The sequence below is a fragment of the Cydia amplana genome, chromosome 12, assembly GCF_948474715.1.
Source record: "Cydia amplana chromosome 12, ilCydAmpl1.1, whole genome shotgun sequence".
Classification (NCBI taxonomy): Eukaryota; Metazoa; Arthropoda; class Insecta; order Lepidoptera; family Tortricidae; genus Cydia; species Cydia amplana.
In genome coordinates, this window is record NC_086080.1 from 5,805,500 (window position 1) to 5,832,288 (window position 26,789).

General features: G+C 38.8%; 2 protein-coding genes across 2 annotated transcripts in view; one reads left to right on the plus strand and one right to left on the minus strand.

The window, feature by feature from the left end:
* LOC134652818 (uncharacterized) overlaps positions 1 to 26,789 on the plus strand; it is a 326,718-nt gene that overhangs the window by 263,805 nt on the left and 36,124 nt on the right. The gene's annotated exons all lie outside the window — the stretch shown is intronic.
* The window catches only part of LOC134652857 (metabotropic glutamate receptor 2-like), a 302,800-nt gene that overhangs the window by 57,397 nt on the left and 218,614 nt on the right, over positions 1 to 26,789 (minus strand). The window contains exons 4-6 of the mRNA XM_063508055.1: positions 19,720 to 19,890; positions 7,903 to 8,047; positions 972 to 1,223 (exon numbers count right to left, since the gene is read on the minus strand). Of these exons, the coding sequence (XP_063364125.1) occupies positions 972 to 1,223; positions 7,903 to 8,047; positions 19,720 to 19,890 (568 nt within the window). The remainder of the gene's footprint in view (positions 1 to 971; positions 1,224 to 7,902; positions 8,048 to 19,719; positions 19,891 to 26,789) is intronic.

Here is a 26,789-nt window from a genome sequence, read left to right on the forward strand (position 1 = left end):
CCCTCGCATTAAGACTCAGGAAGTATTCCTTGAAGCGGCTGACGTAGTTCACATGCGGCTGCATGCTGATGGTGCCTTCCACCGTATTTTAGTTTAAGTTTAAGCTGGAAATTATGACACTATCAAGCTATAATGATATATTAGGATGCCTATGAGAAGTTACCTACCTACAAACCACGGATTCCTCCTATTATCCCTCGCATTAAGACTCAGGAAGTACCCCTTGAAGCCGCTCACGTCGTTTGCCTGCGGCTGCACGCTGATGGTGCCTTCCACCGTATTTTAGTATAAGCTGGAGATTATCACACTATCGAGCTATAATAATATGGAGCCTTATGATACACGGGCGCATTAGGATCGCTATGAGAAGGTACCTACCTACAAACCACGGATTCCTCCTATTATCCCTCGCATTAAGACTCAGGAAGTAGTCCTTGAATCCACTCACGTCGTTTGCCTGCGGCTGCACGCTGATGGTGCCTTCCACCGTATTTTAATTTAATCTGGAGATTATGACAATATCTAGCTATAATGATATGGAGCCTTATGATACACGGGTGTATTAAAATCGCTATGAGAAGTTACCTACCTACAAACCACGGATTCCTCCTATTATCCCTCGCATTAAGACTCAGGAAGTACTCCTTGAAGCGGCTGACGTAGTTCACATGCGGCTGCATGCTGATGATGCCTTCCACCATATTTTAGTTTAAGTTTAAGCTGGAAATTATGACACTATCAAGCTATAATGATATATTAGGATCACTATGAGAAGTTACCTACCTACAAACCACGGATTCCTACTATTATCCCTCGCATTAAGACTCAGGAAGTACTCCTTGAAGCCGCTGACGTCATTGGCCTGCGGATGCATGCTGATGGTGCCTTCCACCGTATTTTAGTATAAGCTGGAGATTATGACACTATCAAGCTATAATGATATATTAGGATGCCTATGAGAAGTTACCTACCTACAAACCACGGATTCCTCCTATTATCCCTCGCATTAAGACTCAGGAAGTACTCCTTGAAGCCGCTGACGTCATTGGCCTGCGGTTGCACGCTGATAGTGCCTTCCACCGCGCGCTCGTTGCCATCGGAGACCAGCGAGCGCGCGCTCCACCCATCGGAGCCCACCCAGGAGAATGCGCCTGTGGCGTTGATGCGCTCCACGGCGCGCATCACGCCGGCGACTTCTTGGTCCGAGCCGAAGATTATGGCACCTGGGAAGATAATAAAAAAAAAGCATGAATAGGAGAACAAGGCCCAATAAGACTTAGTTTCCCTCTGGGTTGGAAGATGGCAGTCGCTTTCGTAAAAACTAGTGCCTACGTCAACTCTTGGGATTAGGTTAAGTGGACCCCAAGCTCCCATGAGCAGTGGCAAAATGCCGGGATGACACGAGGAAGAAGAAGAATAGGAGAACACGCCAAAAATGTGAATCCATCATTTGTAGACTTAATTTTATCGGGAGGAAACTTTTAAAAGTGTCTCGATAAACTGAAAAAGATAAGTGCTGAAGGTTTTATCCTTTTGAGGTAGAGAACCCTAAAAAATAATAGGTATATTTTCATGAATAACGCTCAAAATATTAAATATGTCAAGTGCCAATCAGACTTGGCAGGAAAATGAGGGTGGGGCAGGTAAATTGATACTGTGTAAGTTGGTTTTATGATTAAATTGGTGAAATGATGTTTTTTATACATAATAATATGTATGTAGGAAATATCGTTATGTTAGAATAAAATTGTTGTATTAATATTAATACCCACGGGTTATAAGCAGTCATAATGATAATCGATACCTATTGATAAAGGTGACGTTTGGATGGCAGCAGCTGCAGTTGCCACACGAAAGTCACCTTAATAAATATTTTTTCTTTAGAAAAGTAACTGGTCGCTCTACCAATGAGCTATATCGATATTATTGATATTTTACGTCTTCAAGAATAGGCACTTTTACATTTTTAGATACATATTACAGTTAGTGCTTAGTGAGTGGTCTATCAACAACTTTAAATAGTTCAGTAATGATTGTTTGATCCCCGATTGTAAAATATTTAATTGTGAAAATTGTGATCGAATGGGGAGTATACAGATGTTCAGGTATCATTGCTTTTAAGAGTTATTACACTTATTTACTTAATTCAAATAATTATAGTGAAGTTATTTCTATGCTGTTTACAGCGGATCGTCTTCATTTACGATCCTTGCAAACGGACTGCTCTGCAATTATATACACCGGCTGCTTTTCAAGCTAAGAGGGTTATCTGGCGTTCAAAATACGGGATTATTCACTACAAGGCAAACGTCCAAAGCTTACTTAGCTTCACAAAGGGTATATCACGTCAAGTGTATTAAGCCAAGCCCCTAGCTGCCTACTTACCTAGATAGTTACGTATCCTATCTGCCCAGTGAGTGGGTCTCTAGTTTAGAAATGATACGGAGTGAGCTCAGGAGCACCCTTTTATTAAAGTGCCTACAAGTTACTAGCAACATCGATGCGATTGACATTTGATTGGCCAATGATGAGCCGGCGTTTGATTGGTGTTGGTGTTGCTAGATTAGACTTGTAAAATTGTAACTCGTAACTTTATAAAATCGGGTCCAGAATAGAAATTGGAACAATTATATTATTCGAAATAATCTCTGTCTAATCTCGAAATCCTACTTTTTTGAAAATATAGATATGTATACTTATACCTAAAATTTTAAAATGCAAAAACCTTATAGTTACGTTAATTTATTTGTTATACTAACTAGGTGTTTATGATATCTGAGGTGCGCAATAATAGAAGGTCTTGAAAATACAGCATTTTCTGACGAGGTAAGTAGCTACTTAGTTGCCAGGGCGATGATTGGGACTTGAAAAGGAATAAAAATATTAGAGCCAGAAAATATCTGTTTCCGCTGAGGTTCGAGAGCTTTCCTCAGACAATGTCAGGAAATACAATAATTAAATAATACATTGCAAATGGACGTAGTTTAGGGTAAAAGATCCAATCCACAAAAATCTGTTAGTCAAATTTGAACTTTCTGTCAAACGGAAAAGTCGTTCATTTAAATGACAAATTTTAGAGGATGGATCTTTTACGCTAAACTACGTCCATTAATAATACATGAAACCACGTAGGTAGGCTTTTATTTAAAGATAAAGCCTTTAGTTTCACGCTACCCGCCAACTCCAGTGGAAATTAGTTTGCTACCATTTGATAGCTTTTGATTTTTTTCTAGTAATTATGGACAATTTCACAAAAAAATGTGGATAGGTTTTTATTAGCCGATTGCTTGGTTGACTTAGGTAATGTTTCCTTTGTTTCGCTAAATCCACTGTTTCAATCTTTTTTAAAGTGTTTTAATTTTTAAAATTATTTAAAATTAATTTATATATTATTTATTAACTGGCAAAATTGAAGATAGATAGAGCATACCTATGAGTTTATAATTTCTGAAGGTATTTGAGGCGTAGTTTATAAATCGTCCTTATTTTTTCTTTTTTGAACGAAACATTAAAATTACATTCGTGTATTACAGATCACAAACTGTTTTTAACAATACATTAAATACTGGAGACTTCTAGTATCTCCTTATATGCTATGGCATTCGAAAATAACGAGTAGCATGTGGTAGACAATAAATATCTAAGGATTAAATCAGTCAAGTAGGAAATTTCATATTGCTTACGACGGTAAAAGGGAGTGGCATATAAGGAAAATATTGGCTCTTCAGTAAAACGTAGCAGTATTAACGTGAACGTATTTATTGGTACAAGTATTTATTTGAAATGGATAATAAATTGACACGTGTCGAGACGAAAATTGATGAAAGCATTCATTCATTTTCCAGGAGCATTTAAATTTATATGGAATTAGTTTTTCGCTCCTAACTCTTTAAGACCTAAGAAATCTAAACAGAGGGGTATAGCGTTGGTAAATATACCCACATCAAATTGCATACAAAACATTATCTATAATGTTAATATCCGGAGAAAAATAAGGACTACGTTTGTATGGAGAAGTGGTCGTCTGCTTTCCTCTTAATGTGTTTCACGTGTCGTCTATTAATATTTTGAGAGAGAGAGAGAGAGATTTTTTTATTTAACACCATTTTATTTTGCCATCGCGCTGGATATTATTGCTAACTCCTATTGTAATTGTAATTCAGTCTAATTTGCCACGAAACTAGGCAAATGTACATAAGGCCTAGTTTTTTGGATTGGAAGATCATAAGGTAGCCATTTTCGGTAAAAACAACAACGGTTGCACTCCCCGGAGTGCAACTCCCGACACCCGTGTGTCGATAGAAGTGAAAACTCACCTCACTATGTTACCGACGCCCGGTAACACGATACATACGTTTAGCGGAGGTATTCTATTTATTTATTATATATTATTATCATTCTTAAATAAGATCAATCTTTTTCATTGACATGTTTATTTACATACTGTCATGACAACGTCAAATTATTTGAACATAGGTAAAGAGTCTTGAAAAGGAGTCCGCAACATAAATGTAAAATACGAGGGGCATTCAAAATATTCTCGGTATTGATATCTTACGACCTCTTCTAAAATTTCTTTCGTTACTGGCCGCTAAGGTTTATTCATTGACATTAAAAAAAAGTATAATTCGAACCGAGATAGTCTTTTGTTTTTCTGCAATTGCTGAACAAACATGAACATCATGTGCGAATTGACAATGTTAACTAAATTAGAACATCGATGCGTGATAAAATTCTTGACAAAACAGGGTAAAAATCAAAAAACCATAAAAGAGGAAATGGATTGTGTTTACCGTGAGTCTGCTCCTTCTTTATCTACCATTCAAAAGTGGTCAAGCGAGTTTAAACGCGGAAGGGAGAGTATTGAATATGACCCTAGACCTGGCCGGCCTGTAGTAGCTACTTCACAAGAAAATATTGATAAAGTGGAAAAACTTATATTGGAAGATGGTCGAGTGAAGGTAAAATCTATAGCACAAGCAACCAATCTCTCTATTGGTACCGTACATGATATTATACATGACCATCTTAATATGTCAGAAGTAAGTGCAAGATGGGTTCCGCGAATGCTGACTCGGCTTCAAAAAGACATGCGTGTAGCTTGTTGTTCCGATTTTATTGACCTGTGCGGTGAAAATCCTGATGAGGTGCTGCAAAGAATAGTTACTGGAGATGAAACCTGGGTTCATCATTATGACCCAGAGAGTAAACAAGAGTCCATGCAGTGGCACATTAAGGGTTCAGCTCATCCCAAGAAGTTCAAGGTCATCCCTTCAGCTGGCAAGGTCATGGCCACGATATTTTGGGATTGTGAAGGAGTATTACTAATCGATTATAAAGAAAAAGGTGTAAATATCACAGGACAGTACTACGCTAACATTCTACGTCATTTAAAGGATGTAATTAAAGAAAAGAGGTGAGGAAAGTTAACCAAAGGTATTCTGCTTCTGCATGACAACGCCCCCGTCCATACTGCTCATATTGCCAAGGCAGCTATTGTTGAATGTGGGTTTAAAACTGTTACTCACCCACCGTATAGTTCGGACTTAGCCCCCAGCGACTTCTTTTTGCTCCCCAATCTTAAAAAGGATCTGCGTGGAAATAAATTTTCTGACGATGAAGCATTGAAGGCGGCAGTGGAGGAGCATTTTTACACGAAAGATAAAAAATATTTTTACGAGGGATTAAAAAAAATAATTGATCGATCTTTTAAGTGTATGAACATAGGGGGGGAGTATATTGAAAAATAAAAATATCAAACTTTTCGTACTTGTTTGTTTTCATTCTCATACCGAGAATATTTTGAACACCCCTCGTAACATTGAGTTTTTCTTTATTGATTTAAATGCCATCTAAATTATGAGTGGCCATCTAAACCTTACGCCCCTTACGGTCACGTGATCGCCTTACGCTGTCTCGAGTTTATCATTTTTTCCCCAAAAAGTGCCCAGCGCCGCTAAAGAAGTTTAACACTTCAAAAAAATCCTGCGTCTGATCATGGGATGAGGTCGCTAAGGGTATAAAAAGTACCTATTAATTATTTTTAACATGTCAAAGTACTACCTACTTAGGTAATAGGAAGCTAAAAATAAACTTAGCCATCACAAACCTTTAGACGCATAAAACCACAAACGCGAAATACCAATCCCAGGTTTTTTGGTATTTTGCGGACTTCTAAAAAATATTACGCAAAACGCCAACTACGCATAATACCACAAACGCGAAATACCAACCTGACGTGTTGTGGTGTTTGGCGATTTTATTTATTACGCAATATACCAAACACAATACCACAAACGCGAAATACCAACTGGAACTTGTAAAATATAATATTTACAATCGAAGTTTAATACCTTTCATCAACAACAGCCATTCGTTATCTCAAGAGGTTTCATTTTATAAGGACCTACTTGTCTAGATAATTAAAACTAATGTCTATGATTTGATTGCAAGGAAGATATGTCAGTATATAAACAAACCTTTCAAAAAGATGTGTAAAATGACGGAAGCAGGAAAAGTTGTATTCACTGTGAATCAAAAGGGTTTTCCGGCATGACTTTGAATGTCAAAGCTATAACTATAAATAGTTTTAATACATAAGATTTCGAACCTATGGTTTCCAAAACGGCCGACTTATTTTGAAACTGTAGTCTACAGACGGCAAGGCGGACATGCATCTAGTTGGTATTTCGCGTATCGTGTTAGTTGGCATTTCGCGTACTGTGATAGGTGGTATTCCGCATACATGGTATTTAGCGTGATTTGTGTTTTGCGTAATTTCATGTTGGCGTTATGCGTAGTTGGTGTTTTGCGTAGTTGGTGTTTCGCTTAAGTGGTTTTTTGCGTAGAGTTGGTGATTCGCGTTTGTGGTTTTATGCGTCTAAAGGATCACAAATACGAAGCCACGGATGGTTTAAATTGGAAAATTCCTAACCGCTCCTGTACCGCTTTTAAGAATGCGTTTACATTTTTTAAACCTTTAACTTTATAGAGAATTTCATTAAGACGTCAATAGCGGCGAAGAGGCTTTATCTAGCGGCCGCCACGTCACGTTCCGAAACCAAACATCCGTTTAAGAAAATTGCCGAATAACGTTTATCTCTTGTATCACGAGGCGTCGGGTCACTGCATTTTAGATAAATTGCGGCTGACTTGCCTGTGGCGATACCAGCTGCGCGAACGGAGACAATTTTTCGCTGAAATGGTTACAGAAATTGAATCTATTGGAAGCCTGGTGATCACGAGTTGTGCATTTGGTTGGCTGGTTTTTATACATTTGGGCCTTGTTTCGGCGGAGATTGATCGATTGGGCTAATTTACGGTAATCGGTGGATTAGGTTGGTTTGTTGGCGGGTTGCGTCCAAATTACACGGCAAGTTTACAGGTTTACGTCATAGTCTCATAGATGTCGCTGTCCGCTGTCACGATGGTAACTTTTTCCAAAATGCGCTAAAGTGAAATAACTACTTACATCGTAAACTGCCTAAGATAACCGTTTTAAGTATTGAATTTTGTACTCTACTTATATGAGAATAACTATCTGCTGTATACAATATATCTGATCTATAGGTACTGAATAAAAAATCTTCATACCCCAGGATCTCAGCAAAGAAGTGGTGGACTATACTGTCGTACCTAAAGGCTTGGTGAACAGCGTCTATAGGTACCTATCAGTTGGAGCGCGTCCATAAAAGCCGATTCCCACCGGCTTGCCTGTTTTTGGACGTTTGAGCAGAGTTGTAAAAGAAAATTTGTAAGCCAAATTAGCCCCGGGTTGCCTATGGATATGTTTGATGCGCCGCCACTGGTACCTATACCTACCTACATCAACTGTGCAACCCAAGTGTTCCACCAGCCTCTATACCTCAGAAATCTCAATGTAGATACTGTGGAATATCTCACCTCTTGCCCTAGGCTTGGTAAGCAGCTTCTGAACGATGCCGTCGTACACCGTCTCTGCAGCCACACCGGAGTCTTTCACCAGCTTCTCTTTAACAGCGATGCAAATTCCACTTCTTCCGAGCAGTGCTTCTAGCTCTTCAAATGCCTGTAACAAAAATACAGTTTTATTATCGGACGCTGCATAAACCACACTGCTTACCCTTGGCAAAACTTACACATTTACACACTGAAAACTAGCTTAAATACTTGCTATTTGTTTATACTTAAATGCTTGCGCATTGTGCGGTTGCAGACGAATTTACTACCGCAGCGGTCAGACCGTACACATTTCTAAAGGTTCGGGAATGTGTGTAAATCCTGAAGTTACCAACATTTATTTATTTAATTCATTCAAAATGGTTTTTTAGAGTCCTAACCCCCTGGTCCGCAACATCCCTATGTTGCGGATGCAGATTTTTTGACATCCGCGGACGCGGATGCGGATGCGGATGTCAAGATTAGGTGCTTAAAAAACGTCAAATATTAAATTTTTTGTATTTTTTTAATTACATTAAAACGAAACGTTTAGTATTTGAGCAAGAATATAGGTGCGTTATAGTTAATAAACATTACTGACTTTTCTGGATCTAGACGATTTCGTTACAGGTAATGACGAAATTACCTAGCACTTACGCCGCCGCTAACCATAACGCTAACTATACCGACTTGTTCGACATCCGCATCCGCATAAGTTCCGCATCGATTTTATGCGGATGCGGATGCAGATGCGGATGTTGAAAATAATGCGGAAGTTCCGCGGTTGCGGATGCGAATGTTCGCAACATCCCTGGTCCTAACATAACCCAAGATACATTTAGAAGCGACATCATCAGCTTGAAGGTGACATTCGGAATTAAACTGCAGCTGCATTACTGTTGCGATATTACTGCTGCGGCGTTGATGCCGCCGCTGTATCTGTCAATTGGGTACTTTCCTCTACTTTAAATAAATTATTTCACACTGTGCCCGAAATAAAGCACCAGATATTTATTAGAAAAACATAGATAGCAGATATTTTTAAATACTATTTCCATTTAATAAATTGGATTGGAATATAAAACGTTTCCATATAAATTCCATATTAGAAAATAGTTTTGACAGTTCTAAAAAAGAAGCTGATTTGACTACTAGGAAAGTAGCCAATTCCGTTGATAAAATGAGTGATAGATTGAAAGTTCCAATCACGGTAGTAAAGAAGCAACATTTTTTAATGTCACTAATTTTAGTTGCCAATCGATTGTGACCTTTTCTGTTGCAATGTTCCAGCAGCGTCATTGACGCTGGCAATGTTACTGTCAATAATTGTGCAACTGTCGTTGCTGCATTGCTGCCGTGATTAGAATGTTCAATCCGACACTCGTTTTTATCGATGAGATTGACAAAATCATCGCACGCTTCATACTGTAGCACATTCGCTGCGTTACGGGAAGCATTTGGCCGTATCAGATTTTCCGCCGGTGCGGCAGTTATCTGCGCTTGTCTTACCCCCGGTGCGGCGGTGGTTAAAATTCCCTTAAAATTAAGGGTTTTGAAAAATGCCTATTTCTTTTGGTACTTTTATACAGATCCGCGGGCGACGGCAGCTGTACACAAGGATATAGTATACTGATCAAAATGACTTTTAGTTTAAATCGATAACATTCCAGGTCTGTAGGGACCTTTAAAGTCAGGACATGGTACGGGAAAATTAAGGTCGTGCCGCAAATTTGGCTTTCTCAATACGGGAAGTATATGACTCGTAACGCACTGGCAGTAAGTTTGGGTTTCGCGCTGCCGCACCAAGTGTGGTAACAGTAATGCTGTGACAATAATGCGTCGGCAGTCGCCATCCGAGTGTCACTTTTTCTCGATTAAAAAACACACGGAAAACTCTGCTAATCTCTTCTCTGTAAACATTTGTTTTTAATCTACCGCTAAAGCTTAAAGCTTTTAAACTTAAACCATCTACAAACCATTTTAATAGTTGAATGCTGGTCTCGCAGGTCGTTTAAAGTTTCTATGCTTTAGCTCCAGACTAATAGCTGTATATTAAACTTTTTCATGCTGAGGTAAACTACAAAGAAACTAGTGTAATTCACCTTGTTAGGTGTTCAATACGAAATAGCAATGTGCTGAGGTTGAATTGTGCTGGGCTTGTGCGATTCAAATGGTGTAAAGAGGTAACCTCGAATAATTTCCTGTATTATCGGTTGCCGTATAGGTAAATAAAATGTACAAGATTCGGCTCGTAAATTCGTCCACGTAGAAGTTGTGGACGACGCACCTTTTTATACGTTTACGACTGTCATCTGACCTTCCAATGTAAAGGGTAAACTAGGCCTTACTGGGATTAGTCCCGTTTCCTCACTATGTTTTTCCTTCACCGAAAAGCGACTGGTAAATATCAAATGATATTTCGTACATAAGTTCCGAAAAACTCATTGGTACGTGCTGGGGTTTTAACCCGCGACCTCCGAATTGTAAGTCGCACACTCTTACCGCTAGGCCACCAGCGCTTTAAAACCACATAGCGTACTAAATAAAAATTCGCAGCCTCCACGTGCCGAGTTTTCCTTTATTTTTAAGCCACCCGCGGTGTTTAGTTGTGTACACAAATTTTCATCCTCTCCTGGGCCGGAAGCCGCATTTTTCCGCCCGCTGGTGATAAACGCGACTTACGGCTGGCTCGGGGCGACGTTTACCACAGTATTTTACTCCTAAACATCGACCTTTATTCGACTTAGTTTCACTATAATGCTGTTATGTTAACATACATGTTTGTTTAAACAAACTGTTATTTACATGGTACAAGTTTCTCGTATTGAGACACTCTCTTCAGCGATAATCGCTAGGTATTAATAATACGTTAGTCTCATGCGCAGTCGAGGCAAAAATTCGTGCCGAGTAACTCTTTAAAATCATGCTAGAAACAAAACAAAGACGCTAACGTGGCGATTTTTATAGATGTGATATTCGCATATATGCAAATTTGTTTATGCAAAAGCAAGCAGCAGGTTTGGAAAAGCACATGTGAGTTCTTTTATGACTTGCTCTTTGCTGCTTTTTTGTTGAATTGTATGTTTCAGTTAGGGAAGAGGGAGCTGTATGAGCTGAAGGAAATTTCAATACAAATTTCCCAAATTTTCACAAATTCATTCATTCCACAAATATTTATTCCTGAGTTTATGGATGGTTCTTTGTATTTATTTAAGTATTTATCTGTATCTATCTATTATAAAATAGTGTCGTCAAACCCACAATATAACACAACACAACACAAAAGCTTATTGTGAGGCTAGGCCAATTTTTGTAAGGATGTCCTATTATTTATTATAAAGATAAAGAAGAAAGATAAAATGTATTTCATTGAAAATATTATAATTACTTTAGGTTTTTTATTGACCTCTGGAGTGCTGAATAATGAGCATAGAGCATGTCTTTAAGTCTGCCACTTAACCCGTTATACCTCCTATTATAAATAAGAATACATTTTGAAAAGTATTTGATCATTAGTTTTTTCAAGTGATTAAAGTAAACTAAAATCATTAGTGAAGGTTAGACCCACGTGTGGCATGTGAAACGATCATTAGGGATAGTAACAACATGGTTCCGCTTTTATTTGTTGAAACTACGCCTGTATTTAATGGTTTATTTGATTAATGATAAAATGCATACAATACTAATAATACTTTGATTAAGGCTTCAACAGTTAACCACAAAACCATATCGAGGACAAAGGATTTAAACAGTACCTAATTTTCACATCACCTATTCGGTAATAGGCTTTTTCTTTCCTGCTAGGGGGGTTCAAAGTGACACTTTTCTGTTCAAGCTTCGTTTCGTTCAGGATTCAATGTACGCCCACGTATCATTTTGCGCGTTTGTTACACAATCCATTATATTATATATTACACCGACCTACTGCAAATCATACCTGCTTTTAGCAAATTTTGATTGATTGATTAAATTTACATAATTTTGTACAGAGCAGAGACTTCTCCTGTGTTTATAGGTACGTATACATTACTGACATTTGCCGTTTGGTGGCCTGCTTTAGAATAGCGCCAACCCTCACATAGGAAAAGGGTGTCGTACGAGCCTACGAGGCAAATCCACAAACGAAGCAAGAAGCTATTTCGTCAGAGGGGAGATGGCCCTCTTAGCATTGGTTTGCAATCCATCTAGCAGAAGGATACTCCAAAATAAAGTCCGGAATGGAGTTTCCGTAAGGCATGAGTAGGGTCCAACCTGAAATAAACGGCAGATTCCTGCAGCCGACCTGTCTCCACACTTATTGGCTCGCCTTTCCTGTGGGATAACTTCAACTTCAACTTCAACATTTATTCAGCAAATAGGCCACAAGGGCACTTTTACACGTCAACATTGAATTTACATACAAGCAAAATAATAATAATAATACATCAACAATTATTAAATACAACTACAACTACCAAATCAAACTAACGTAATACAATTACTTAGAGATGTATAAGGCTTGGAGGATATAATCAAACGGAGACGCCATGTCTGTAATTTTCTGTACAAAACAGTCTGCCGATTTTTGCGGGGGAGGGGAACGTCAAATGTATGCGTAACGTAAAAATAGCCATGTCAGATAAACGTCAGTCCATACATTGTGTATGACCGTTGGCCGCCTATTTTCGACAGAGGGGAAAGCCTGTTAATGGCTACTCCGTTTAGTTGTATCCTCCAAGGTATAAGGTCTCTTAATGTCGAATTACATAAAAAAACTATAATAATAATATTAAAATAAAAACAAAACAGATACATGGAAAAAAAATTAAACTTATTTAGAGGTGTAAATGTCTCTAAGTGTCAGAACTAAAAAATAACATAGTTTATCAAATTATCCTTAGAGATGTATAGGGTCTCAAAGAGTCAGAATCCTGTATGATTACGAGAAAAAAAAACATACGAGACGAGATAAGACAGTGAAGCCGAGAGTGTAATGCAGGTGCTGGGCATCCCTGCGTTTCCTTAATTCCCTCCGAGGCGGTGTAATGTCTTACAACATAAATCGTCTGCAATCTGCAATACTTTGGCAATACGTAGACGCTAAGGCCAATGATGACATTAAACATTGTAGTATTTATCACGATTGTGGCAGTTTGCTGCTACTCCGACCTCGGCGGAGAATGGTAGTTAAATCGTATTATAAAGTTCAAACTTTTTATTTGCCAGAATAAAACTGTCTACATGTACCTAGCTTTATTTAGAAGCGACTGTGGCACGTGTATCTTTGTAAATAGGCCAATCAAATTAGATTTTTATGAAATATTTATTTCCAGCAAGCCGGAAATCGTTTTACAATATCTTCACTGTGCGTGTAATCCGAGTTTGCGCCAAGCCAGGAGGTGAGCATATTTTATTTTACTCTTATTCTGATTTTTGCTTGTAGATCGTAAACAGTAGAGTCTGACGGAACATTTATATTTTTCTTATCTACTTTGTAACATACTATAAAACTGGCTGTAGGTAATTAAAACTTTTCAAGGTATTTGTTGCATGTTGTATGTATGCCCCAAGGCAAAATAAGTTATTTTTAACTGTCATTTTCACACTTTCCGCAAATGGTCATAATTACATCCACTCACGCAAACAAGTTAGCCGTAACGAATAATTTAAAGATATCTCTATTGATTTCCAAAGTTCCAATAAGCATCATTGAATGTGACAAACTTTGATCCATGTCGGAAAATATTAAGCTCGATGTATTAGATTAATGGATAGGCGTAATCATAGAAGAATAGTTAAAATGGTGTTGATCAATGAGGGGTCCCTGTTACATGTATACACAGACACGTACGTAAACCAACGTACGTACGTTGGTTTTATTAAGATAATTTGCGCAACTGTCTACTGTCACAGACAGGTGTATGTTGCGTGAATTATTTAAATACTAAACCAACGTACGTACGTTGGTTTTATTAAGATAATTCGCGCAACTGTCTACTCTTAAGGACGATATTTTGGTTGAAAATCAGTTATTGTTATTGGCGTAATTAGGACGTAGGAATATCTCCAGCCACGTGTATCTATATTAAATACCCAAGTTTATTCGAAATATTCGCTCACGTACGAGTCGTACGACAAAATGAGAAAAGGCAACCTGATAATAAGATTAGAAATCAGCGAGGATAATTATTATATTTGCTTTAGTGGTTCCTCGGGACTGAGTAGGAATATGATGAGCATAATTAGAGTTGATAACAATATTTGCCACCCTCACAATTTGAATTTTCCAGCTCTCCGTACAAATGCGTCTGTGGGCGTGGAGCGTTTTAACACAATAATGTGTAAGGAAATATGTAAATTAAGTGTCAGCAGAGTAATGCAACTATAGTGTTATTGTCGTAGTTTCGGACAGTATTTTACAAGCTTTTATTTAGCTTGCAATGTTTGTATTAAGTATGTATGTTCGGATCAAATCTTGCAAGCTAGATTTGACCCACTTCTCATTATGCAGCAGTAATGTCGCAACAGTAATGCAGTTGCAGTCGCCATCCGAACGCCACCTCAAATTGTGGTAAGCCTGCTAAGAAAGTATATCTCTAGTAATTAAACGCTTAACTGTACTATTTTTACTTTTAGCTTGAGATGGTGCTATTTACGAAGTTTCCGTAGAATTAAAAAACTATGTAGTAGAAATTGCTGCTGTTAGGAGTTTGCCTGAGGCATATAAGGCTATGCAAAGTTCCTACAACAAATTCTTCTGGTACTTAATCTCAATTAGCATAGTTTAAAATACGAGTTAATTTCATTTGCGAGCATCTTAACAATTCGTAACACAAGAAAGTCTTGGAAGTGACGAAGCTGCCAGCTCTTCGGTCTCCTAAAACTCCTTAGTTTTCCACGGGTCTTTAAATTCAGCTAATTAGTCATTAAATAATGTGGGACTTTGAGGACAAATGAAGCCATTTAACTTCCCGTTTACTGTATAATTTATTTCAGGCATTAATTTTTGTTGTCAGATGCTCTTTTAAAGTTCGCTTACGAGTGTGTTGCCCGATTAAGGGCTAAAGTATATAAATTGGGGATTGTGTCGGCTGAGCCGGCTTTAGTAACCCTTTTCTGACTATGTATTCTCATTGCTTGAGTTGAATCGAGTTATGGTGAATAATAGAGCAAAACCCTCCACATTCGGTGCCGTGTTTTCATATGACTTTTAAATATTTTGATAAAACAAAAAATAACAAACAACAATTTAAATACAAAGCTATAAAAGGAACAAAGCTAAAAATTATACAAACAAACCGCTCCTTGCCGTTCTCGGTAGGTAGGTACGTAGGTGTGTGTCGATGTGTATATTATGCTAGCAGCATTTCCACACTGGATTACGATAGACAGCCTTTGCGCAGGATTGTATAGCCCAAACAAGTAGTAAAAACTTTAGAAAAATATCCTGATAAAGCAAAGAGTACACTTAAGAAAGCACTGATTAACGTGAATTAATGTAAGATATAACTAGTATTAACATGTAAGCACTAACTAACTGTAACAAAACAATACAAGTTTACATATAATTGCCTGGCTAAGCTTAGTTTAAATAATCTCCAAATATAGAGATTGTAACTGAGATTGATTGTACAACTATAACCTCTTGATTGAAAATAAACAGATTAAATTTTAATTTAAAAATTTTTTTTAGCTATGGCAGGGAGAAGCATATTTTTGCTGCTTGAAAGTCGCTTGTATTTCGGCTGATGATGGCACGCGCGAAGTGCGGCTGACGTGCATCGGAGGCGGTGATGGTGCTGACGCACGGCGTAGCGTCCACCCACACCGAACCGCCCTCATTTCCTATGGTACTTATGTCAATCAATCAGGCCGGCCGTTTACTATCTGTGCAACTAACACCTGGTTTTTCCTGTCTCAATGGGAGACCGGCCTATCTAAATATTTTCAAAACTGACTCTTGTCAAACCACAAATACTGGTTCGCAGGAGGTATTCATTCGCTGAACTCTTGGAATAAGACCATTACAGGATTACAGCGGAGCGGCCCGTCTCGTTCAGCACTGCTTAAATATAATGTTGGTTTTAAAACATGGGTGTTTTAAACTATATAAATAAGTATCTAACAGTTTTGAATGATTCACGGTTAGTTTCACTCGACTGATTTAAGAAGCATGATGCATGTAACTGTGTCGAAATATCGGGTGCTCGAAAACAATACAAAAGGCAATCACGGTTCATAGCCTGGTCGATATAAATCTAATGAGTAGGTATCTATTTTGTGAGTGACTATTATACGTGTTGATTCCTAAGTCGTGTTCAGAAATATGTTTTTTACTCTGTACGTTTAGTATAATCACATTGGCCATGATGGGCAATTGCAGATAATCCCGACCGTGTGGAGGGACGGCCATCAGTAGCCCATGATCGGCGATGATGAAGCGTAATCACCATTCTGTTGGTTTTCAGGCAAACATCAATGGAATTGGCGGCCATGATTGTGCGCGTCCCCACACGATGGAATCGTCGCCTCTGTATGGCTCCTCTACACGATGGCCCAGCGCTGGACCAGCGAGATGGCCATGCGATGGTTATGGCTCCTCTACACGATGGCCCAGCGTTGGACCAGCGCGATGGCCATTCAATGGTTTAGAGCACGCACTATGGAATGGGGCACGTGTAGATGAGTACGCGCCATCGCTGGCCCACTACCTGTGATATCCGAACGAAAAACCGACACCGCGGCCATCCCATCGCCATCCCGCCGGGCCATAAGTCATCCGACACCACTACCCTCTCTACACGCCGACCCATCTTAGTGGGCTAGTATAATGGCCCATTGTGTAGGCCATAATGGGCCATCATCGACGATGGTGTAGAGGAGCCACGTTGCCGCGGACGCATGACCATGACATTCACACAGTACAGTTCTGGAGCAAATTACGAGGGGCGTTCAAAATATTCTCGGTATTGATATCTTACAACCTCTTCTAAAATTTCTTTCGTTACTGGCCGCTAAGGTTTATTCATTGACATTAAAAAAAAGTATAATTCGAACCGAGATGTTCTTTTGTTTTTCTGCAATTGCTGAACAAACATGAACATCATGTGGGAATTGACAATGTTAACTAAATTAGAACATCGATGCGTGATAAAATTCTTGACAAAACATGGTAAAAATCAAAAAACCATAAAAGAGGAAATGGATTGTGTTTACCGTGAGTCTGCTCCTTCTTTATCTACCATTCAAAAGTGGTCAAGCGAGTTTAAACGTGGAAGGGAGAGTGTTGAAGACGACCCTAGACCTGGCCGGCCTGTAGTAGCTACTTCACAAGAAAATATTGATAAAGTGGAAAAACTTATATTGGAAGATGGTCGAGTGAAGGTAAAATCTATAGCACAAGTAACCAATCTCTCTATTGGTACCGTACATGATATTATCCATGACCATCTTAATATGTCAAAAGTAAGTGCAAGATGGGTTCCGCGAATGCTGACTCGGCTTCAAAAAGACATGCGTGTAGCTTGTTGTTCCGATTTTATTGACCTGTGCGGTGAAAATCCTGATGAGGTGCTGCAAAGAATAGTTACTGGAGATGAAACCTGGGTTCATCATTATGACCCAGAGAGTAAACAAGAGTCCATGCAGTGGCACATTAAGGGTTCAGCTCATCCCAAGAAGTTCAAGGTCATCCCTTCAGCTGGCAAGGTCATGGCCACGATATTTTGGGATTGTGAAGGAGTATTACTGATCGATTATAAAGAAAAAGGTGTAAATATCACAGGACAGTACTACGCTAACATTCTACGTCAATTAAAGGATGCAATCAAAGAAAAGAGGCGAGGAAAGTTAACCAAAGGTGTTATGCTTCTGCATGACAACGCCCCCGTCCATACTGCTCATATTGCCAAGGCAGCTATTGTTGAATGTGGGTTTGAAACTGTTACTCACCCACCGTATAGTCCGGACTTAGCCCCCAGCGACTTCTTTTTGTTCCCCAATCTTAAAAAGGATCTGCGTAGAAATAAATTTTCCGATGATGAAGCATTGAAGGCGGCAGTGGAGGAGCATTTTTACACCAAAGATAAAAAATATTTTTATGCAGGATTAAAAAAAATAATTGATCGATCTTTTAAGTGTATGAACATAGGGGGGGAGTACATTGAAAAATAAAAATATCAAACTTTTCGTACTTGTTTGTTTTCATTCTCATACCGAGAATATTTTGAATACCCCTCGTACATTTGTCTTCTCTCAACCTTCGTTATGTTACATGTAACTTCGTTAAGCACGGGAAGCAAGGAAATTGCCTTATATCTTATATTACACACGGAATAGAAAAATTACCCAGCATTTCAACGTGCGGATTATATTACGGAGCGTGTTAACGAGAATGTTATAGTCGTAAGCTAACTCGACAACTAGTTTATTTTCCTTTGAGAGCTTGAGTTTAATTTACAGATACGACATTAAACAAGCTTAACTTGCCAAAGCTCGGTGCATAGTTAAAGACACGTTACGTAGATACACAAGTTTAGCGTGAGTTAGTGTGGAAATTAGCGCTGGATTTAGGTCAAAAGAGCACAATTGCACTAAGCGCAGATGATAAATAACACAAGCTGCAGAAGTTTTACTGTGTACAGCGGCGGCTATAGATAGACTACAAGACTTATTTGGCGGTGAGTTGACAAATGTACTATCAGAATGTGAGTTCATTATAATTTATAATGCATATTTTCGTCAAACTGAGCGTGATCATAGTTAATGCTAATTTCTTATCGTCAACAATCAAAACTAAAATTGCTTGTTTGTTGTTTCTGTGGGTACCGTTTGCAAAAGATGTTTAAAAAAATTATGTTATGTTGGTTGCACCATTGTATTACACTTTTATCTCATTTATGTACCGACATTGAGTAATTCGTAAAAGGTTTAATTAGCCGCGTATATTTTCCTAAACAACAAACCGATTTTTTTTAAACTGGTTTTCGAGTTAAACGTGAGATAAGCTTCAAAAACTGTAAAATGTATTGACTTAGGTATATTACTTTGTAAAGACGGGCCTTACTGGCACTAAGAATGATGCCAGTTTACCGGTGTCATTGTCAGTCACGGATTCGAGCCAATCGTGCAGTCGAACGCAACTATTTGCGACCAATCGCGCGCGTGATGCGAACTCATCAGCCAATCGCGTGTGGCATTCCACCAAAACACACCAAACGAGAATGCTCGGTCGGAATTATAGGTATGAACAAAGCTTAGGCTTTGGCAAAATTATAATATTTGTTGTAGAAAAACTTCAATATAAATACAAGCTAAATATATAAAAAATAGCTAAGTACCTACTAAAACCCGTCCCGGGCTACCCCCGACGTAAAGGTGGCCATCAAGCTCGCTGCGTTGCCGCGTTGGATTGCGATGGACAGCCTTTGCATCAGGAGAAACCCGGAGCCCCCGCTCCTGACCCCCGTCAAGGCCCCTTTCAAACAGGCGACGACCCAGCTCACGGAGGAAGGTCTTACCCTCAGCGCACCAGCAAAACAAAATAAGTTTCGTTTAAGAATTTCACTTTGACCGATCTTTTAACTCCGTAGTAAAAAACCGGCCAAGTGCGAGTAGGACTCGCGCACGGAGGGTTCCGCACCATCAACAAAAAATAGAGCAAAACAAGCAAAAAAACGGTCACCCATCCAAGTACTGAGGTTCGTGAGATACAGCCTGGTGACAGACGGACGGACGGATGGACGGACAGCGGAGTCTTAGTAATAGGGTCCCGTTTTTACCCTTTGGGTACGGAACCCTAAAAATGATTAACATAATACCAACCTTGATGCCATAGCTGGACTCTTCATAGATGATGGACACGTAGCTCCAGTTCAGCTTCTTGACGATCTCCACCATGGCACGCACTTGGAACAGGTCCGAGGGTATGGTCCTCGTGAAGTACTCGAAGCGGGCCTTGTTTGACAGCTCGGGGGATGTTGAGAAGAACGACACCTGTCAAACAACAAATATAGTTGGTCAAACCAATTTGTCAGTCAGTAAGAACCAGGAAGTCCGCCGGTGGATGGGCAGCAGCATCCCTTAAGTACGGTAAGTTATACTGCGATCGCCAACCCGCCTGCCAAGCGTGGCGATTAGACTGGGGGGCCAGTATGATAAGCATAATGGCTCCTCTATACGATGGGCCAACGCCGGCCACTCCAAGGGACGCAGCCATGCGGTAGAATGAGATAGCAATATCACTTGCTCCCTCTAACGCATAAATGCGTCCCTTGGAGTGGCCGGCGTTGGCCCATCGTGTAGAGGAGCCATAACCAAACCGCGGCCTCGAGCTTCCGGCGACTCCCGGTGCTCTGGCTATGGTACCGGTCAGGGCACTGGCGGAGTCAGGGGTGCTAAGAATATCCGGCAAAGATCCGGCTTCAGGGGGAGGCCTATGTCCAGCAGTGGACGTCTTTCGGCTGATATGATGAAGGACCAGGAAAACTATACTCATCGTTTTCTTTTGAGTGCTATTACTAGTGTAAGACAAAAATAGTATGATTCTCTCTATGTTTGAAACGAGTCCTTTGACAAACTATACATAATATAATGATGGAACAATCTTACACAAATCGCCCTAGCTCCACAGAGTAGAGTCTGTGTGGAAAGAGATGAGTCGTGGAATGTATGAAGCCCAATACATTCCACAACTCTTCTCTTTCCGAACAGACTCTATTGTAAACTGAGGTGTGTAATACAGAGTCGTATTATTAGGTCGCGTGAGATGTCAATTATATTATATTAACTATAATTATATTAATATAGTGATAGGAGTCCCCGCACTAGACTGGTAATGTGATCTGATGCCTAATGTTAGCGTATATCTATTTGCTCATTAATTTCCATAAAATCGGCTAGTTAAGGACTAAAATGGTTTGGCAATATCAAACGTTTAAACCGTTTTAGAAATGAGTAGGCAGTAGTAACGTTGATCTAATAAATATCTATGTTAATTCATTCATTACATTGACAGCCAGTGTAATTAAATGCCACTAAAGTTTGGTTAGCAGCGTATAACATGAGACGAGTCATGAGTATTAAATCATATGATTCGGTTAAGTTGTGTTTAATGGGGAAGACAAACAAATTATAGCTAGCCATTTATGAATGTAATATGATACCTCTAGGTCTACGCACACGCACACTAGCGTCCCAAATAAAAATAAAACCGTCAACCGAGACATATTTCATACTAAAAGGGAAGGTTGCGGCAGGGGTAGGGGTTGGGACGCTAGTGTGCGTAAAGCACCATATTCAAAGGTATCATACTACATTCATAAAAGGCTGGCTATAATGTATTTTTCAAAAAACATAATTTAACCGAATCAATGAGTATTTAACATTCGATGTGTTTTAAATTAGGAATTCGTTGGCTTAAAATTCGACAAAACGTTTACAGGATAGATAAAAACCAGACAAGTGCGGGTCGGACTTGCCCACCGAGGGTTCCGTACTTTTTAGGGTTCCGTACCTCAAAAGGAAAAAAAACGGAACCCTAATAGGATCACTCGTGCGTCTGTCTGTCCGTCCGTCTGTCACAGCCTATTTTCTCCGAAACTACTGGACCAATTAAGTTGAAATTTGGCACACATATGTAAGATTGCGACCCAAAGATAGAAGTGTAACGTAAATAAATGAATTTTAAATATGGAGGCCATTTTTGGGGGGTAAATGAGAAAATTATAAAATAAAGTTTTTCAAACTATATCGTGTTGCATATCAAATGAAAGAAATCATTGTAAGGATCTTAAATATATATTTTTTATAACTTTAGGATTAATAGTTTAGCAGTTATTCAAGAAAATAGGCAAACAATTACCATTCCCCCCCTTATCTCCGAAACTACTGGGTCTACAATTTTGAAAATACACAAAATAGTTCTTTACCTATAGATGACAGAAAAACCTATTAGAAATGTGCAGTCAAGCGTGAGTCGGATTTAATGTACGGAACCCTTGGAACGCGAGTCCGACTCGCACTTGGCCTGTTTTTAGTATTTATTGTTATAGCGGCTACAGAAATATATGAGATACAGCCTGGTGACAGACGGACAGACAGACAGACGGACAGTAGTCTTAGTAACAGGGTCCCGTTTTAGTCCTTAGGGTACGGAACCCTAAAAAGTACCCTAAATACCTGAACATCTGAACTTATTGTATACAAACTTTAATATTTACAATAATCAGTCATCCTAAATTTCGGTGAAAGACTCGGGTCACCCAAAAATCATATATAATGTACTCGTACACATGTATGTGCAGGTGCATGTGATGGCTTACGTTGCTGAAACCTAGACTCTCACTTTATGGATCTATTTATGATTCTAGATTCTAAACAAAACTTAACTAAAGTTATTCTCCGCGGCAAAACAAAACAACTAGGTAGGTATATATAATTCGTAACCGAATATAATATTGTCTTTGACTTTGAGAGTCGCACCTGAACTAATTTTACTTTGTAAACGTGACTTAAACTTTGTCAAAACAGTGATTGATGAATACGTAATTTAACTTCAAAGGGTGCAAAATAAATACAAAGTAAGTACCTTTCTGTAATTTCAATCGCATTTCGATCGCAGTCAACTGTGGGACTGAGGGCAAACCATTATAATGAATGACTCACGATAGAACGGTTCGGGTCCGGGCCGAGACGTCCGACACATTTTTCTATAGTTTTAGCATTCGTCATCCTTAATAGTGCCCTTTTCGAAATGAAAGTCGGACGTCAGGGAAAGTAACAGTGTCATATAAACCCAGGGGCCGTAGCCAAGATGACAATAACTGCCAATCGAATAATAAAAATATATCATGGTCACAGATCTGACCAAAAATAATTTGATATGCGTTTTCTATAGCCATATGACAATCAAATTATCGGGGTCTGATTGTCGGGGTATAATGTAGGCGTAACCTACGTCAATCTTGAGTTTCCAGTTAAGAAATAACGATTTTCTGCCATCACACAGCCAAGAAATATTAATAATTTATTGCAATAGGATTGTATTTGCGGTAGCAGAATCAGAATTATTTTATTTGCCAGAATGCTTAAAACAACATGTACTTAGTACAGGATGTTAAGGTACAGTAGGTGATAAAGTATTCAGTCGGTGAACGACATGCAAAAATTATATAAACTAATAAGAAAACGTTATCAACAAGATAACATTTTCTTTGATACACATACTGAATTTAAAATAAATACAATAACCACGATAAAATTACGATGCAAATAAAATTAAATAAATATAGTCAATAATTATAAAAAAGTAGTAATGCCAGTTATAAGTTATACAATTTAAAGTCCATAAATTCCCAGATATTATAAGAGCACACAAAATAGGTTAAGTTAAAATTAATGAACAAGATACTTAGGATATTAACAACTGTAAGATAACTATTGTATAAACTTTTGACGCCCTGCGCTATATAAGCATTTGGAATTTAAGACGAGGGCACCATACATCACCTCACGCAGGTAATTACTTAGGGAAGAGTCGGCGCGATAGGGCGTGAATCGAAACTGACACTGCTAAAAGGGGGCATGGTTAAACAATACGGGAAGATAAGCGGAAAGATTTGTACCTGTCCATAAATCATGTAGAAAACCCTAACATTAGTATCTTAAACACTTTATTTCAGCGCGAAACATCTGAGAATATGGTCCGAATATTTACTATTTTAACAGTGACTGTATGAAGCTTCCCCGTGTGAATGGTGCCAATCTACCCCTAACTCATATGTGGTTAACGTATTTCCTTCCCACTCAACGATAGGGTGTTCTATTTTAGTACACCAATTAATGACCAATGAGAAAGCTGCGTGAAATAGGATGAATTTCACGCGGTTAGACCCACGGGCACAGCTGGTACCCGAATTAAATTTAACACGCATTAATACGTATTTTACACCCGCTAATAAATCAAAATATTATTTAATGTTTCAGGGGTTGTTAGTCAATCTATGTAAGAAGGGCAATAAAAATAACCACGAACAAAAACATACAAAGATAATCGAGACTATCGGCCTCATTCGATCTTTAAGATACGTCAAAAATATGTCTGTGTCAGTGTCAAAAGTGACGTTTCTTCCAACATAAACGTCACATTTGACACTGACATTTCCCACCCATATCGATATTTAGCAAATTTCTGACGTATCTTAAAGTTCGAATCTGGCCAAATGTTTTTAAAAGAAAAACACAAGTTTTTACAAGGTTACAAGGTTTTACAATCAAACTTATGTTTCAAATTACAATCAAACTAGGTGATCTAGTTTGTGCATTGTGTTTCGGTATTGCGATTTTATTGTTTACACTTGATTTGTTATTGACATAAAGCGATCGTTCGCGTTTATTGGCGCACGCGAGATGCAATGTGAGTCGTATTAAAGTCGTTAAATTTAAAATCTGATTTCCGTTTCAGATTTACACTTGTCGGATCTGGCATGTTTTTAGAGTTATCGTTACATTTCGATACCTATTATTTCAATTAAAATTAAAAGACTGGCACAAGAAAGAGATGATTGGCGATTACTTCACCGAAAAGAGCAAAGTTCTTAAGTTATGATGATGATGATTATTTCGATTACGTTGTCATATTTGTTGAGTTTTTGTTATATTTCGAGGGTGCGGAGTGTTAGGGTCGGCAACGCGCATTGTAACATCTCTGGAGTTAGAGGCGTTCATAGGTTACGGAGACTGCTTACCAGCAGCCGGGCCATATGCTTGTTTGCCACCGACGTAGTATAAAAAAACATTTGTTATTAAACAGAATTGTATGAGTTCGTGCAACCCTCGTGATGGATATCATACTTATGTTGCAAGATAAATAAAAGCTTAAATATTGATTCGCCATCTTGACCTTTGCTAACCAATTTGTCAGTCAGTGACAACCGGGAAAACTATTTTTTTTTCTTTTTTCTCTAGCCTATTTTGGTGTCCCACTGCTGGGCAAAGGCCTCCCCTCGTTTCCTCCACTCGACCCTGTCATCGGCATTTTCCCACCATTTGGGGTAGAATCCGTCCAAGTGGTCCCGCCATCTCCTTTTCGGTCTGCCTGAACTCCGGCCTGCATCGTCTACTCTGGAAAACTATACTAATCCTTTTCTTTTGGGTGCTAGTACTAGTGTAAGACAAATTTAGTATGATTCTCTCTGTCTATGTTTGAAATGAGACAGTCCTTTGACAAACTATATCGGTATACATTCTTATATCGTTCCCGGCCCCCCGTAATGCTGCCTTAAGAGAACTCCGAGTTTTCTCATAAGGCACGGCTATCCGTCACCGCGGCTCTAAGCCACATTTGTTCTAACAAAGTTCTAATGGCCAATATCAATAAAAATGCAGCCAACTTCCGCGTCGTGCGGCAATTTCTTCGTGCAAGTGATATATTGCACGGGCTCAAACGTAACAAGACGTGATGAAGAATAAAAGTTAAATGTAATAAAAAATAATTACCTCAGTAATGCCACAAAATACTTTATTTAACGACTAGGAAAATTTATAGGAATATGGGCTTCCGTAGTTGCTCCTCTGTCATCATAACCTCTAGCCGCCCATACGTCAAACCTTGCCAAGCAAAATGAAATTTTATTTTGTCAACACAAAGTTCTAATTAGAATGGAACAGGAGACCTTTTTATAGGTCTCAGGGCGGCTAGAGGATAATAGTCGCTTGATCCTTTTACTAAAGCAATTTTTGCAAAAACTGATTAACGACTCAACAGACGGACATTCAGTTGATTATGGAACCCACAATTGGGCATCTTTACCTGCCCGGATTTGAAGTTAAAAAAACAAAAAGTAAATTCTGAGATAAAAATTGTTCTGAGAAAGATTTGGAGACCGCTCGTTTCCATGGAACCCAAGTAGGATCCCATCCCGTTACCGATACACTTGAAAACATAAAGGAACTCAATTTATTCTCAAATACGATTGTCAACAGTCACGAGTCGTACACGATGCCAGACATTAATTCAATCCAATCGATAACCGCTGCGATATTTACTCACGTAATCCCAAGTCGAACATGGATTGTGACAGGCACCGGTCTACAACATTAAGATACCAGAGACAGGTCAGTAAAAATACTATTAATTTTCGAAGTTTATCAAAGAATCAGCAGGAAGTTTTAGTTTTCAAGTTTGGTTATATACCCAAACTACTAGGTATATCATCATTTTCGTCGCTTGGATTTTCCATATAGTGTTGTGTCTTATTTATTTTTCTTATTTCGTGAGTTTATTTGTATACATATAAGTCTGCTTTATACAGTTTCTACTTACCAATAAGTTTATCTCGTTATAGTCGTCGTTGTAGTCGTTATAGTTTATAGTCGTTATCTTATTGCATGCTTAAAAAAGGCTAAGATCTATGAATTCTCTAGGGAACACTTTTTTGGGACACTAGAATCTGAACTCGAATTGAATCTCAACAATGTAAATATTGTCCTCCCGAACAAACATTATTATGAAATACCTGAGCAATATGCGTGGTTTTAATTTAAGCTCCCGTGAGAATCGAACATGTGTATGTGTGTACATACATACATACATCAGTGGCTCAGTGACCGAAAAAGGATTTCGACCTCTGACACAAGAGAGCGCCACTCTGCCCTATCCTGCGCCACTTTACGCCAGTTGGGTATTCCGAGGGCGGACAGGCCTTTTTGGGCTTAGTCACTTGAGAATCGTACATATTGAAATTATTTTAAAACGGGTTTAACGGGGATTGTTAAGTCGAATAATTGCTCAGTATGTTTCGATCAACTACTGCACCATCTCTGTGATAAAGCGCGCTACGTGAGTAAACCGTTTTGAATAGACGCGGCAGATCCCAGCATAATTATACAAGATA